This window comes from Heterodontus francisci, chromosome 31 (genome assembly GCF_036365525.1).
Source record: "Heterodontus francisci isolate sHetFra1 chromosome 31, sHetFra1.hap1, whole genome shotgun sequence".
Taxonomy (NCBI): domain Eukaryota; kingdom Metazoa; phylum Chordata; class Chondrichthyes; order Heterodontiformes; family Heterodontidae; genus Heterodontus; species Heterodontus francisci.
In genome coordinates, this window is record NC_090401.1 from 60877563 (window position 1) to 60894418 (window position 16856).

The window sequence follows — 16856 nt, forward strand, 5'->3', positions numbered from 1 at the left end:
TGGAAAGTTCAAACTGGGATATAAGCCTAGAAGACATTGCAGAGGAAGCACGGTGTGAGGTTATGGGAAGATTGTTAATAATAATGAGGATTTTGACGTCAATATATCAGGGGATGAAGAGCCAATAGTAATTGACAAGGACAGGAGTGAGAAGGGAATGAGGCAGTGCGAGTTGAATGTGGATAGCAGGATTTTGGATGTTTGTGCAGCTCAGGAAGCTGTGAGGACATGGTGCTGTTCACTGAACATAACAAGGGTCAAGGATAGACGTTTATGTGTACTTGGCAAGCAGGGGAAATCAACTGCAGGAGATTTTCTGGTTACATAAGTAGAGGTAAAACAGGAGCAGTAAAGTATTACAAGGAAAGAATGATTTACATTTTGTACCGCCTTTCATGTCCTCAGGGTATCCCAAAGCACTTCATAGGCCCCTCAGAGCTGTGTTTAAATTTCCTTTCCCTCTGCCAGACCTTTCCCAGGAAAGGAACTATGGGTCGTCCCAGGCCCGGACAGGAGCAGCACCAGGAGCCCTGGCAAATCAGCATTAGTGATATATAGTTCAGAAGCACATGAAGCCCTGACAGCCCATGCTGCCAATGTGAATCTGGGTAACGAGTCTCAGCCATGCAGCATAACAACCAAATCAGTCCTCACCCACTAACCATACTCAACCACTTTGCAGCAGCCTACAGGGTTTCAGCCCTTTGAAGCTATTTTTCTGCCCCATAGCTCGGAGTACTGAGGCCAATAGTTGAGCTGAACTAAGTCAGCACAGGCAAAAACTGAACCTGTAGTTTTTCCGGCCTCTATATCTTAACTGGACAGTAAGGATGTCATTAGTTTTCACTTTCAAAGGAAAATGGATGAAACCTCAGAATGCAGTCCCAAAAAGCCAAGGTTAAAATTGCATAATCCCATGTAATGGAAATGGAATTCCATTGATCAGACACAGTAAACGTGCGACCCTAAATACAAAAGGTTTTGGGTCAGTCACTCTGTTGGTACAGGTTTCAGCCTGACTCTGTAATTTAGTCTCAACAATGTGCACCCATATTCAAAGATCCGGGAAGCGCTAACTTGAGGTGAGGAGAGTTCATTTTCATGGCAAAAATAAATCACGCAACACTGGAGAATTGCAAACACAATTGTCATGCATTATCAGTCTGATTGTCAAATGGGTCATTGCTGGGTTTTTGTGATGGGATAATAGCTTTTTCCAGAGATCTCCTCCATTCCACCCCCAGTCTTTCACCAGCACAATCTTGCTCCACACTGCCTGTCACAGTTACAACCTGACAGCCTGAACTCTCACCAGTATCTGCCATGAGACCGCCCATCACGGGGGCTGAGCACCGCCCGCTCCGCTTTCATTGCTGGAGAGTTTGAGTGGAAGAGGAATCGCAGCGGAGAAATGGGATTTGCCGGGCGCTGGATCCGAATCTTCACACTGACCTGTGTCTCAGGTACTGGATACGGGCAGCGCCTGTGATTGTGCATTTTCTGTATCCTGGGATTTAGTGAAAGGATAATGCACCAAGTTTGACACCGAAAATCTCATTTAAAACTAACAGGAAGCACTCTGCAAAGTTAAATTTGTGATTGTTGCTTGAAATAGACAGACTTAAATGCACCAATTTGACTTTGTGCTACCTGAAATGAGATTATTTATATCTAAATTTAATCATCAACAATTTCCGCATGTATAATGGTGTAATTTAATATTTATTTGTCGTTTTATACCTTAGTTAAGGATTGTATAAGATTAGAATAAACGGCGGATAAAGTTGCCAGAAATAGTAGTAAACCTGAGAGATGGGAGGATTTTAAGAATAGAGCAAAGGAAGAGGAAGAAACTGATCAAGGGAGAATAGAATATGAATGGAAGCTAGCAAAAAGTATAAAACGGACTGTAAAAACTTCTATAGGTACTTAAAGGAAACGTTTGTCTAAGACAAATGTGAGTCCATTACAGGCAGAGTCAGGAGAATTTATAATGGGAATAGAGAAATGGCAGAGAAGCTAAATGATTACTTTGTGTCTGTCTTCACTGAGGAAGATACAAGAAATCTCCCAGAATTAGAGATCCAAGGGATTAGAGGGAATGAGGAATTGAAGTGAATTAGTATTAGTAAGAAGGTTGTATTGGAGAAATTAATGGGGCTGAAGATTGGTAAGTCCCCGGGATCTGATATTCTACATTCTAAAGTGTTGAAAAAGATAGCTATGGAGATAGTGAATGCATTGGTGATCATCTTCCAAAAGTCTATAGATTCTGGAGCGGTTCCTGCAGATTGGAAGGTCGCAAATGTCACCCCATTATTTAAGAAGGGAGGGAGAGAGAAAACAGGGAATTACAGACCTGTTAGCCTTACATCAGTCATTGGGAAAGTGCTAGAATCTATTCTAAAGTATGTGATAAATGGACACTTGGATAATAATGATCTGATTGGGCATAGTCAACATGGATTTATGAATGGGAAATCATGTTTGACGAAACTGTTGGATATTTTTGAGGATGTTGGTGGACGTAGTATACTTGGATTTTGATAAAGTCCCCCACAGGAGGTTGGTTAGCAAAATTAAAGCACGTACGATAGGAGGTAATAGACTGGCATGGATTAAGGATTGGTTAACAGGCAGAAAACAGAGAGTAGGAATAAACGTGTCATTCTCAGATTGGCAGGCTGTAACTAGTGGTGTACCGCAGGGATCAGTGCTTGGACCTCAGCTGTTCACAATATACATCAATGATTTGGATGTGAGACCAGGTGTAGCATTTCCAAGTCCAGGGATGACACAAAACTAGGTGGGAATGTGTGTTGTGAGGAAGACGCAAAGTGGCTTCAAGGGGATTTGGACAGACTCAGTGAGTGGGCAAGAACATGGCAGAAAGAATATAATGTGGAAAAATATGAGGTTATCCACTTTGATCGGAGGAATAGATGTGTAGAATATTTCTTAAATGGTAAGAGATTAGAAAGTGTAGATGTACAAAGGACCTGGGTGTCCTTGTCAATAAGTCACTGAAAGCTAACATGCAGGTGGAGCAAGTAATTAGGAAGGCTAATGGTATGTTAGCCTTTATTGCAGAAGATTTGAATACAGGAGTAGTGAAGCCTTGCTTCAATTGTATAGAACCTTGGTTAGATCGCATCTGGAGTACGTTGTGCAGTTTTGTTCTCCTTACCTTAGGAAGGATATTATTGCCATAGAGGGAGGGCAACGAAGGTTCACCAGACTTGTTCCCGGAATGGCAGGACTGTCCTATGAAGAGAGATTGGGGAAACTGGGCCTGTATTCTTGAGAGTTTCGAAGAATGAGAGGTGATCTCATTGAAACCTACAAAATACTTAAAGGTGTAGACAGGGTAGATGCAGTTAAGATGTTTCCCCTGGTCTGGGAATCTAGAACCAGGGAACACAATTTCAAAATAAGGGGGAAGCCACTTAGGACAGAGATGAGAAGAAATTTCTTTACTCAGCGGGTTGTGAATCTTTGGAATTCTCTACCCCAGAGGGCTGTGGAAGCTCAGTCATTGAGTATGTTTAAAGCAGAGATTGACAGATTTCTAAATACAAATGACATAAGGGGATATGAGGATAGTGTGGGAAAAAGGCATTGAAGTGGATGATCAGCCATGATCATATTGAATGGCAGAGGAGGCTCGATGGGCTGAATGGCCTACTCCTGCTCCTATGTTCCTATACAATTCCTTTCCAGGGTTGACTTGTTGTTCTGAAGGTGTGGGGGAGGGAGTTGTTACTGGTAGCTTCCTATATTGCCACATATTTTCAATTGAATAAATCTATTGTGGTTGCAACACAATCCTGTTTGTCTGCATATATCTGGAGACTCACTGTTTTAAATCTGTAAGGTTGCCTGCTTATATATTCTCACACATTTTGAAAAGTGGTGATTTGATGCACTTTCAGTATTAATGTGCCTGTTTAAAATATATCCAGGTAAACGGAAAAAGACGCAATAAATTGGGTTTCACGTGCCAATCTGCACATCATGTGTTTCTGTAACTGTTTCTGTTAAATATATTTTCTGAGGTAGTCTTTGATGCCAACTCCTGGATGAACACACCCACATTTCCAGACATCTACCATGTTTCAGGTATGACACTGATATCAAAGACAAAGTAAAACTGGAAATGCAGGAAATACATCCAGGTCCTTCAGTAACTGTGGGGAATGAGGATGGTTTAACATTCAGAAGCACATCCTTCATCAGACCTTTTTAAAGAAGGATACATTTTCACTACAGATGCAGATGGACCTACTGAATATTTTCAACATTTCTGTTTACTTTTTACAATGCTACTTTTTCATAACTGTGGATTGTATATAAATTGAATTAACAAATGATTTTTTAAGTCCTAAAAATTCTTGAAAGTGCCAGTATTTCTGTGTCTGTGAGAGAGTCTGTGCATGTGCAGGGGTGGGGGGAGGGGGGGGGGCGTGATGCGAGGGGACCTGCAGTGAGATGTTTAGTGGGTCTTTAACATTTTTTATTCCCTGTGCTCCATGTGGGCCCTGGACTGATCTTGTTCTCTTATTTGAAGTTACTCTTTTGTCCGTTGTGCTAATGGGGTGCATGTTTAAACCTTCTCCTTGATATAGTGTGTACTACATTCATCTAGGCATCAGTCTTGAGCATAGTGTGAATATGTTTCTACTTGGTGACATAAGTCGACGAAAAGGGATCAGCCTCTTGGGATAAAGTGTCAAATTGTTTTAAAAGTATAGAAGTGGGGAGTATTTGCATTCTGTCATTACACCTCCATGGCTGTGATTACGGTTTTAGTCTTGTATGAAAACATACATTTAATCAATACCAGGAAGACATGTATATCACTAATATGGTCAACTACTGATAGATTTAAAGGAAATTAAAGGGTAATGTTGCTGTGCTGCTGCAATGTGCTTGTTTAATAAGTTTATATTTTGGATCACCATGTGTCTGTAATACCAACTGTCTGGATATTTTATAGTGCAACATTTTCTGCACCTGCACAATACAGTACATCTACTTTCATTTATTTCATTCCAGTGGAATAATGATAACTTGATAGGATTTTTGAACACATCATTTCACTCACATCTCGGAAAAGGGTCTGAGACATTATGGCTGTACGATGTTGCGGAGCACCTCATATCAGTGTTGGATTTGAGTATGTGTCTTAAACTGCCACATCACTGAGTTCCTAATCTCAGCTTTCTCACCATACACAATTGTCACACAGGAGCCACAGGGAAGGAGAGTCAATCCAGTTTACTCCTTTGACCTCCATACAGCTAGTTTAGAGTGACAGAGGAGGAGCTCAATATTTTGGAAGAGGCTTCAAAGAAAAAAAAATATTTAGAGTAAATGGGGCCTTCCCTCATAAAAAAAAAACGTCCTTTCAGATATTCATCTAGGTTAAAGTGTCCCATTCTAAATGTAAAGAAAGAAAAGCAAGACTTGCATTCATTTTTCACAATCACTGGGTGTCCCAAAGCACTTTACAGCCAATGAAGCCAAAGTAAATCTACACTAAGGAGTGTGGGATATTGAATTTCTTTCTGTTGCAAGGGAGAATGTTTTTTAGTGTAAAGGTAAAGTAACTTTTTAAAATCTGTTCACAGGAATTCTGTCACTGCCATATGCTGAGATTGAAGAACCATTTGAAGCTTGGTACAACTTCTCTGGGAATGTCAGCCGCATTGAATATTACCATGGTATAGGTTTCATCTTGATGGATTAACATATTGTTAGAGTTAATAAGACATACACTTATGCGACAAGTTAGCGTAAATTTATCACAGTTGGATTTTTCCTATGGTTTTCGTGGGATTAAATTCCTGACTACATCCAGCTGTTTCTGTAACAAGGTTCTCTTCCCCCCTTTAGTTTCGATCAGCTGATATATACTGACAAGGACGTGGAACTGCCTGACTGAGAAGTCTTCCTATTTTTTTGCAAATTTAAGAAAGATGCTATATTCTAGAATTAACTAACAACAGAATTGTTGAACTTGATGCAGGATTGTGCCAAGGTTGTTGGCATCTCAAGATTATTTCATTGAAACCTACCAGTTTAAAAAATACTGCAGCACTAGCAGGTAGTGGCCATTTATAATTCTATGTGTTATGACTTGGTGAGGAAAGGGTCTCAGGTTCCCCTCTTGTCCCTTTCCTGGATTGGCCATAACAGGGTTTAACTTTTAAAACACAGTGTTTTTAGCTTCACTTCAGTGAGCCCTTGCTCACTGCTCTCAAATTGTAAATGAACCAATCAGACAGGTTTTCTCAGGTTTAAACAAGAAAGATGTAAGCTTATTAACCTTATCACTCTAACTCGGTTAAAATTACTAAAATATGCGATACCACCATGCTAGCATGCATACGAGATAAAAACACACACAAATAGATACAGAGGAGGAGAAAGAATTAAAGGGGGAGATTTAAGTAGGGTTGACAATAAATAGAATTCAGTTACTGTCTTTTGGTTTTGTGTAAAGTCCTTGGTTGGAGTTGAGATCTTGCAGTTCTCACTAGGGCCCAGTGCACTCTTTCAAACTTGCTTCTCTGGTATCAGAAGGCTGAAGAGTTCCTCTGTCTTGAGGCTCAAGCTGCTTCCGTGGGTCCCTGGGACTTTGCTTAAGAGAGAGAGACAGGGAGAGACCTTCCTTCTCTTTTGTGTTCTGTCCCAAACCTTTCTGTGAGGCACAATTCAAACAGTTCCCAGTCTGGCCAGCAGCTAAGTTATGTCTCCAGCTCTTTGTCTGAAACAGCATCATCTGTGAGGGTTGTTGATTCTCAAAGTTCACCAGTCACACGTGGTGGGGTGTGGAGCTCTGGCTCTTACACAGACAAAGAAGGTTGATTATTATGATTGCCCAGACTAATCTTGTTAATTGAATCAGTGAGCAGTCCCATTGTGTCTCTATTTAACTGTCTCTCAGAATGCAAATGTGCAGCCATGTTTCAGCTGTCCAACTCTGTGGTCTTTTTTAAACAAGTTCTGTGCAATGTCCAGCAAAAGGGTTCAAGTTGTGTTCTATCTGACAAAATTAACGTTTCCATTTGGCAGGTGTGGTTTCCGTCACATAAGATAGCAAGCACATTGTATCCTATTCCTTACAATTTTCGCTGTATTGTCAGGAGGGAATCAGGTAGAAAGAAGTGCATTGCTTCTTGATAACATTAAATTAAGGGGAAAGTTAACTTGCCAATCTTGCACAGTTTCTCAAAACAGTATTGACAGAGGGTTGTGAGTAAGAGCTCCTGTCTTCGCACTGAGGACACTCTCTATCATGTTATCTGGCACTACCACCGTGCTAAACGGGATAGACTCAGAACAGATCTAGCAGCTCAAAACTGGGCACCCATGAGGTGCTGTGGACCATCAGCAGCAGCAGAATTGTATTCAACCACAGCATATCCCTCACTCTACCATTACCATCAAGCCGGGGAACAACTCTCGTTCAATGAGGAGTGTAGGAGAACATGCTAGAAGCAGCACCAAGCATACCTAAAAATGGGATGCCAACCTGATGAAGCCACAACACAGAGCTAAGTGGTCCCACAACCAATGGATCAGATCAATGCTCCACTTTCTTGCCACATCCAGGCGTGAATGGTGGTTGACAGTTAAACAACTAACCAGAGGAGGAGCTTCCAAAAACATTCTCATCCTCAACAATGGCGGAGCCCAGCGCATCAGTGCAAAAGACAAAGCTGAAGCATTTGCAGCCATCTTCAGCCAGCAGTGCCAAGTGGATGATCCATCTTGACCCTCTCCTGAGGTGCCCACCATCAGAGATCCCAGTCTTCAGCCAATTCCATTCACTCACATGATATCAAGAAACCAATAAAGGTAGTGGATGCAGCAAGGCTGTGGGCCCTGACAACATTTTTAAAATTCTTTCATGGGATGTGGGCATCACTGGCAGGCCAGCATTTTTTGTCCCTTGAACTGAATGGCTTGCCAGACCATCGCAGAGGGCAGTTAAGAGTCAACCACATCGCTGTCACCTGTAGGCCAAACTAGGCAAAGACAGCAGATTTCCTTCCCTAAAGGACATTAGGGAACCAGATGGGTATTTATAACATTCAATTATAGTTTCATGGTACCATTACTGAGATTGCTTTCAATTCCAGATATTTATTAATTAATTGAATTGAACTTCCATCAGCTGCTGTGGGGGAATTTAAACCCGTGTCCCCAGGGCATTAGCCTGGGCCACTGAATTATTAGTCCAGTGACATTACTGCTACACCGCCATGTCATTTGTGCTATCGAGATAGTCACGCCATTAGCCAAGCTGTTCCAGTACAGCTAAACCACAGGCATTTCCCCAACAATTTGGAAAATTGCCCAGGTATGTCCTGTCCACAAAAAGCAGGACAAATCTAATCCAGTCAATTACCACCTCATCAGTCTACAGTCAATCATCAGCAAAGTGATGGAAAGTGCTGTCAACAGTACTATCAAGTGGCACTTACTCATCAACAACCCACTCATTGATGCTCAGTTTGGGCTCTGCCAGGTCCACTCCAGACCTTATTACAGCCTTGGTCCAAACACGGACAAAAGAGCTGAACTCAAGAGGAGAGGGAGAGTGATTGCCCTTGACATCAAGGCAGCGTTTGACTGAATATGGCATCAAGGAGCCCGAGCAAAACTGGAGTCAATGGGAATCAGGGGGAAAACTCTTCGCTGATTGGAGTCAAACCTAGTGCAAAGGAAGATGGTTGTGGTTGTTGGGCGTCAAACATCTGAGCTCCAGGACTTCGCTGCAGGAGTTCCTCAGGGTAGTGTCCTAGACTCAACCATCTTCAGCTGCTTCATCAATGTCCTTCCTTCAATCATAAGGTCAGAAGTAGGGATGTTTGCTGATGAATGTACATTGTTTAATACCATTTGCCACTCTTCAGCTACTGAAGCAGTCCGTGCCTGTATGCAGCAAGACCTGGGCAACATTAAGGCTTGGGCTGATAAGTGGCAGATAACATTCGTGCCACACAAGTGCCAGGCAATGACCATCTCCAACAAAAGAGAATCTAACCATCTCCTCTTGACATTCAACGGCATTACCATCGCTGAATCCCCCATCATCAACATCTTGGGAGTTTCCATTGACCAGAAACTTAACTGGACCAACCATATAAATACCGTGGCTACAAAAGCATGTCAGAGGCTGGGAATTCTGTGGCGAGTAACTCACCTCCTGACTCCCCAAAGCCTGTCCACCATCTACAAGCACAAGTCAGGAGTGTGATGGAATACTTTCCACTTGCCTGGATGGGTGCAGCTCCAACAACACTCAAGAAGCTCGACACCATCCAGGGCAAAGCAGCCCGCTTGATTGGCACCCCATCTACAAACATTCACTCCCTCCACCACTGATGTACAGTATCTACAAGATGCACTGCAACAACTCACCAAGGCTTTTTCAACAGCACCTTCCAAACCCACGACCTCTACCACCAAGAAGAACAAGGGCAGCAGATGCATGGGAACACCACCACCTTTCCCTCCAAGCCACGCACCATCCTGACTTGGAAAAAAATCTCTGTTCCTTCACTGTCATTGGATCAAAATCCTGGAACTCCCTTTCCAACTGCATTGTGAGTGTATCTACCCCACATGGACTGCAGCAGTTCAAAAAGGCAGCTCACCACCATCTTCTCAAGGGCAATTCAGGCGCGGCAGCACCTTGCCAGCAAGGCCCACATCCCATGAACGAATAAAAAAATTGTCTGCTCAACTTCTCAGTTGATGAATGACATAGGAAGATAGGGAATTTTGGGAAAAGAAGCATTTGTTGTGCTGGGAATCAGAGTCGTTCAGATCTTAAAATCTTGGAATTCCTTGTTAATAGCACTGATTCAATTTGCAGAAATTGTGTAGTTTTAATTCCACAATTTAAGAACATAACATTAGAAATAGGAGCAGGAGTAGGCCATTCAGCCCCTCAAGCTTGCTCCACCATTCAATAAAATCATGGCTGTTCTTCTAGCTCAGCTATACCTCCCCACCCTATCCCCATATCCCTTAATTCACTGAAATTCCCAAATCTATCAATCTCTGTCTTGAATATACTCAATGACTGAGCATCCACAGCTCTCTGTGGTAGAGAATTCCAAAGATTCACAAGCCTTTGAGTGAAGAAATTTCTCTTCATCTCCGTCCTAATTGGTCAACCCCTTATTCTAATGCTGTGACTGTTACTGTGACCCCAAATAAAATATTGCAGATGCTGGACATCTGAAATAAAAATAGAAAATGCTGGAAATACTCAGCAGGTCAGGTCACATCTGTGGAGAGGAAAAATCAAACTTAATGTTTCAGGTGGATGATTTTTCATTGATTTTATCATGCCAAGTTGACATATAAAGTGGTTTATAATCTTCCAATGGAATAATTACTTTTGAGGTACAGCTACTAGTTATATTGTTCAGGTTCCCCAAGATTTTACTATGAAGAGTCACAAAACCCATATCGCTTCCAGGTGGAAGTTTATTGGGTGCAAATGATTGGCTTGATTGTAATTTACTATTACTACTTTTGATTCAAAGTTTAATAGTTTAAAAGAGATTCTTTCCAATCTTACAGGTCAGGTTGTAACTCTGCAGCATGGATTTGAAAAGCCAGCTGGAATTAGTTACAAGATTTCTCCAGAGACGACAGAAACTGAGATAAATGTTATCAAGTGCTTCCAAGTAAATGGAACCATTGAAGATCCTGTCCTTCCACAGTCTGTCTTTCCAAATTTGGAAGGTTTTGAGGTAAGAATGTTGTAACACTTATTAAAGATTAGAATCTAGCTGATAATTCAGGTAAAAGGCAGGAGATGATCAAAATCAGAATTTGTAAAAGGAAACAAAGGAAATATAATTAAAGGCAAGAGAATAAGGTAATTGAACAGGTAGTTCAGAGAGAGGTAGGGTAGTGATGGCAGTGAGGGTATGGCAGTTATGGCAATGAGGATATTGGAGGGGGTCGTGGTGGCAGTGAGGGTATTGGAGGGGGTCGTGGTGGCAGTGAGGGTATGGGAGGGGGCTAGTGATGGCAGTGAGGGTATGGGAGGGGGCTAGTGATGGCAGTGAGGGTATGGGAGGGGGCTAGTGATGGCAGTGAGGGTATGGGAGGGGGCTAGTGATGGCAGTGAGGGTATGGGAGGGGGCTAGTGATGGCAGTGAGGGTATGGGAGGGTGTAGTGATGGCAGTGAGGGTATGGGAGGGTGTAGTGATGGCAGTGAGGGTATGGGAGGGGGATAGTGATGGCCGTGAGGGTATGTGAGGGGGGCAGTGATGACAGTGAGGGTAGGGGAGGGGGATAGTGATGGCAGTGAGGGTATGGGAGGGGGATAGTGATGGCCGTGAGGGTATGTGAGGGGGGCAGTGATGACAGTGAGGGGAGGGGAGGGGGATAGTGATGGCAGTGAGGGTATGTGAGGGGGGCAGTGATGACAGTGAGGGTAGGGGAGGGGGATAGTGATGGTCGTGAGGGTATAGGAGGGGGTTAGTGATGGCAGTGAGGGTATAGGAGGGGGCTAGTGATGGTAGTGAGGGTATAGGAGGGGGCTAGTGATGGTAGTGAGGGTATGGCAGTGACGGCAGTGAGGGGGGTTAGTGATGGCAATGAGGATATTGGAGGGGGCTAGTGATGGCAGTGAGGGTATGGGAGGGTGTAGTGATGGCAGTGAGGGTATAGGAGGGGGCTAGTGATGGCAGTGAGGGTATGGGAGGGGGCTAGTGATGGCAGTGAGGGTATGTGAGGGGGGCAGTGATGACAGTGTGGGTAGGGGAGGGGGATAGTGATGGCAATGAGTGTATGGGAGGGGTCTAGTGATGGCAATGAGGGTATGGGAGGGGGATAGTGATGGCCGTGAGGGTATGTGAGGGGGGCAGTGATGACAGTGAGGGTAGGGGAGGGGGATAGTGATGGTAGTGAGGGTATGGGACGGGGATAGTGATGGCAGTGAGGGTATGGGAGGGGGATAGTGATGGCCGTGAGGGTATGGGAGGGGGATAGTGATGGCCGTGAGGGTATGGGAGGGGGATAGTGATGGCCGTGAGGGTATGGGAGGGGGATAGTGATGGCAGTAAGGATATTGGAGGGGGCTAGTGAGGGTATAGGAGGGGGATAGTGATGGCAGTGAGGGTATGGGAGGGGGCTAGTGATGGCAGTGAGGGTATGGCAGTGACGGCAGTGAGGGGGGTTAGTGATGGCAATGAGGATATTGGAGGGGGCTAGTGATGGCAGTGAGGGTATAGGAGGGGGATAGTGATGGCAGTGAGGGTATGGGAGGGGGCTAGTGATGGCAGTGAGGGTATGGCAGTGACGGCAGTGAGGGGGGTTAGTGATGGCAATGAGGATATTGGAGGGGGCTAGTGATGGCAGTGAGGGTATGGGAGGGGGCTAGTGATGGCAGTGAGGGTATGGGAGGGGGATAGTGATGGCAGAGGGTATGTGAGGGGGGCAGTGATGACAGTGAGGGTAGGGGAGGGGGATAGTGATGGTAGTGACGGTATGGGAGGGGGATAGTGATGGCTGTGAGGGTATGTGAGGGGGACAGTGATGACAGTGAGGGTAGGGGAGGGGGATAGTGCTGGTAGTGAGGGTATAGGAGGGGTGTAGTGATGGCAGTGAGGATATGGGATGGGGCTAGTTGTGGCAGTGAGGGTATGGGAGGGGGGCAGTGATGACAGTGAGGGTAGGGGAGGGGGATAGTGATGGTAGTGACGGTATGGGAGGGGGTTAGTGATGGCTGTGAGGGTATGTGAGGGGGATAGTGATGGCAGTGAGGGTATGTGAGGGGGGCAGTAATGACAGTGAGGGTAGGGGAGGGGGATAGTGATGGTAGTGAGGGTATAGGCTCAACTATCACCAGTAACCTGTCTCTAGATGCAGAAATCAACAAGCGCATGGGTAAGGCTTCCACTGCTATGTCCAGACTGGCCAAGAGAGTGTGGGAAAATGGCGCACTGACACGGAACACAAAAGTCCGAGTGTATCAGGCCTGTGTCCTCAGTACCTTGCTCTACGGCAGCGAGGCCTGGACAACGTATGCCAGCCAAGAGCGACGTCTCAATTCATTCCATCTTCGCTGCCTTCGGAGAATACTTGGCATCAGGTGGCAGGACTATATCTCCAACACAGAAGTCCTTGAAGCGGCCAACACCCCCAGCTTATACACACTACTGAGTCAGCGGCGCTTGAGATGGCTTGGCCATGTGAGCCGCATGGAAGATGGCAGGATCCCCAAAGACACATTGTACAGCGAGCTCGCCACTGGTATCAGACCCACCGGCCGTCCATGTCTCCGTTATAAAGACGTCTGCAAACGTGACATGAAATCGTGTGACATTGATCACAAGTCGTGGGAGTCAGTTGCCAGCATTCGCCAGAGCTGGCGGGCAGCCATAAAGACAGGGCTAAATTGTGGCGAGTCGAAGAGACTTAGTAGTTGGCAGGAAAAAAGACAGAGGCGCAAGGGGAGAGCCAACTGTGCAACAGCCCCAACAAACAAATTTCTCTGCAGCACCTGTGGAAGAGCCTGTCACTCCAGAATTGGCCTTTATAGCCACTCCAGGCGCTGCTTCACAAACCACTGACCACCTCCAGGCGCGTATCCATTGTCTCTCGAGATAAGGAGGCCCAAAAGAGAAAGAGGGTATAGGAGGGGGGTAGTGATGGCAGTGAGGATATGGGAGGGGGCTAGTTGTGGCAGTGAGGGTATGATGGGCAGAGGAATAAGGCATCCTGGGAGCGCGCATGTGGAGGAAAATATCAATGATTGAGGAAGGATGTGGGAATAGAGTCTCTGAAGGCAACACTACCCACCCCCCCCCCCACCCCACCCCACCCCACGCCAATCCAACCACCCCTCTCAACCAAAGGGAAAGAACAAAAAAAGACAGAGAGAAAGAAAACGTTGCAATGGGGGAAAAGGACAAAAGAGGGAGTGAGAGAACCAAGATGAAGACAACAGAGGGAGGAGAGACTATATCCTACAACTGAACATGTGCAATTCCACAGGAGATTGACTGATAATAAATTAAATGTTGTTTGCCTGCAGACTATTCCTGTCAATCTTTTCCATTATAAATTCTCTTATCCATATTTTATAATGGAAACTGGCTAGGCTAAACTTGTCAAGTTATAATTTCCCATCCTGAAGTGGAGGCACGACAGCAGCACCACTGGCAGGAGGATGAAACTACATCATGGAACATGGGAACAGGAGGAGGCCATTCAGCCCTTGAGCCTGTTCTGCCTTTTAATGAGATCATGGCTGATCTGCAGCCTAACTCCATATACCCACCTTTGCTCCATATCCCTTAATATGTTTACTTAACAAATATCTATCACTCTGTTTTAAAATTAATGATTGATCTGGCATCACTTGGCATTGGCAGAAGGGAGTTCCAAACTTCTACCATCCTTTGTGCGTAGAAGTGTTTCCTATTTTCACTCCTGAAAGGTATGGCTCTAATTTATGCAAGTTTACATGCCCAGTTTCCATTATAAATGCAGCACATAAAATTTAATACAGGATATACTAAAATAGGGAGAAAATAAATGGCTTGAGTGGGACAGGCTCCTGTTCATCAGAGACAAATTTCTAAAAGGGTTCCTCAATAGGTGTTAGGCTGCTAATTTACGCATTCAAGGAGCCTAGTGACTGTTTTAGAAGGTGATGTAGTTCAGTGTGGGGAGGTGTGCAGTCCTCCACTTTGGATCTAAGAAAGACAAATTGGATTTTTTTCTTAATGGTAAGAGACTTGAAAACAATGGGTTTTAGGTGTCCATGTATACAGATCACTAACAGCTAGTGCACAGGTACAAAAAGTCATCAGATAGGCTAATGGAATGTTAACTTTTATCTCAAGGAAGTTGGAATACAAAAATGAGGAGCTGCTGCTTCAGTTGCACAGAGCCTTGGCCAGACCCTGTTTGGAGTATTGCATTTTGCTTTCCTCAGGAAAAATATTGGCCCTGAAAGGGATACAATGCAGATTCACCAGAATTATGCCAGGGTTTAAAGGGTTAAATTATGAGGATAGGTTGAAGAAGTATAGCTTCTATTCCTTTTGAGTTTAGTAGATTGAGGGCTGAGTTAATTGAGGTCTTTGAAATGGTGAAAGGCTTCAATGGGGCAGATACAAAGAAGCTATTTCCTCTGCTGGGGGAATCCAGAACAAGGGCAGATACATAAATTGAAAATAGTCCATTCAGGATTGAAATCAGAAAGCACTTCTTCCCACAAAGGATAGTGGAAATATGGAATTCTCTCCCCCAAAAGATTGTGAATGTTGGCTGGCCTACTCCTGCTCCCAAGTGTAGACCCAAAATAATAGAGGCAATTTTCTACATAAAATGTATCTACATAAACTTTCTGAAGGCTGTGGTTTAGTTTTCTAGTTAGCACTTCTGAAATGTTATCAGTTTGAATTGTGACACAAACCCCACATGCCAAATGGAAATATTAATTTTATCATGTGGAACTTTGCCTGAGACTTTTACTGGACACTGTTACAAATAACTTTTAAAACAGAACAGCTAACAGCCAAGGTGGCCATGCACAATTTGCATGTGAAAAAACCAAAGGATCAGGCTGGAGACAGATGTGATTAATGTAGCCTAGCCAGAACAATGGGGTGTTCTCTGATTTACTTATCAGGGATAACCTTATCAATGTGGTCGTCAAAAGCCATCGACATCTATTGATTTTGAAAGAGCCAACGTGCACCCCCTCCCCACCCACCAAGTATGTCTGAACCGCTTGAGGGGAGAGCATTTGAATTTCAGAGACCATTCTGGAAGATTCTGATTCAAACACAAAGAGATGGTCATGTCATGTGACCGCTTGTGCAACTCTGGGAGATTTGTGAGTGGTGACTCGGAAGGCAGACAGAGATCCAGCCAGGGAACAATTCTCCTCTCTCCCTCCAGTAGAGATCCACAGAAGCCTCAAGCTGCAGCTGATGGACGCCAAGTCTACAGATCCTTACAGTCAGCAAGAGGGGACAAGGATAAAGCACCTCTTCTACCTTCCAGAACCTGAAAAGCAAGCCCAATCGTGCACTTCAGGACTACAACTTCAACTAACGACTTGGGGACGAAGCTTCAGTATTTAAATTCCATTTTATTATGAACTATACTCCAATCTCCCAACTCTGTTTTTCCTTCTGTTATCTAGTTGTGTTTATGTGGCTCTTGTGTGAATGTGGGTCATGGATGCATAGCGTATTTTAGTAATTTTAACTGGTTTAGAGTGATAAGGTGAATAAACATATATCTTTCTTGTTTAAACTCAAGAAAACCTGTCTGACTGGTTCATTTGTAATTAGAGTCATAGAGTCGTACAGCATAGAAACAGGCCCTTCGGCCCACCGCGTCCATGCCGACCATAATGCCTATTTGTACTAATCCCACTTGCCTGCATTAATTCCATATCCCTCTATGTCTTGCTCATTCAAGTACCTGTCCAGATGCCTCTTAAATGTTGCTACTGTTCCTGCCTCCACCACCTCCTCAGGCAGCTCATTCCAGATACCCACTATTCTTTGTGTGAAATGTTTACCCCTTTGATCCCTTTTAAACCTCCTCCCTCTCACCTTAAATCTATGCCCTCTAGTTTTAGTCACCCCTACCATGGGAAACAGACTCTGGTTATCTACCCGATCTATGCCTCTCATAATTTTATATACCTCTATCATGTCCCCTCTCAGCCTCCTTTGCTCCAGGGAAAACAGACCCAGCCTATCCAATCTCTCTTTATAACTCAAGCTCTCCAAACCAGGCAACATCCTTGTGAATCTTTTCTGCACCCTCTCTAGCTTAATCACATATTTCC

General features: G+C 44.3%; 1 protein-coding gene across 2 annotated transcripts in view; it reads left to right on the forward strand.

Moving 5' to 3' along the window:
* The first annotated feature begins 1399 nt into the window (after positions 1–1399).
* Positions 1400–16856, forward strand: part of LOC137347323 (digestive cysteine proteinase 2-like) — a 50469-nt gene continuing 35012 nt past the window's right edge. For both annotated transcript variants that reach the window (XM_068011758.1, XM_068011759.1), the window contains exons 1-4: positions 1400–1463; positions 4060–4119; positions 5631–5723; positions 10606–10778. In XM_068011758.1, coding sequence (XP_067867859.1) covers positions 1412–1463; positions 4060–4119; positions 5631–5723; positions 10606–10778 — 378 coding nt within the window. In that variant the 5' untranslated portion in view covers positions 1400–1411. The remainder of the gene's footprint in view (positions 1464–4059; positions 4120–5630; positions 5724–10605; positions 10779–16856) is intronic.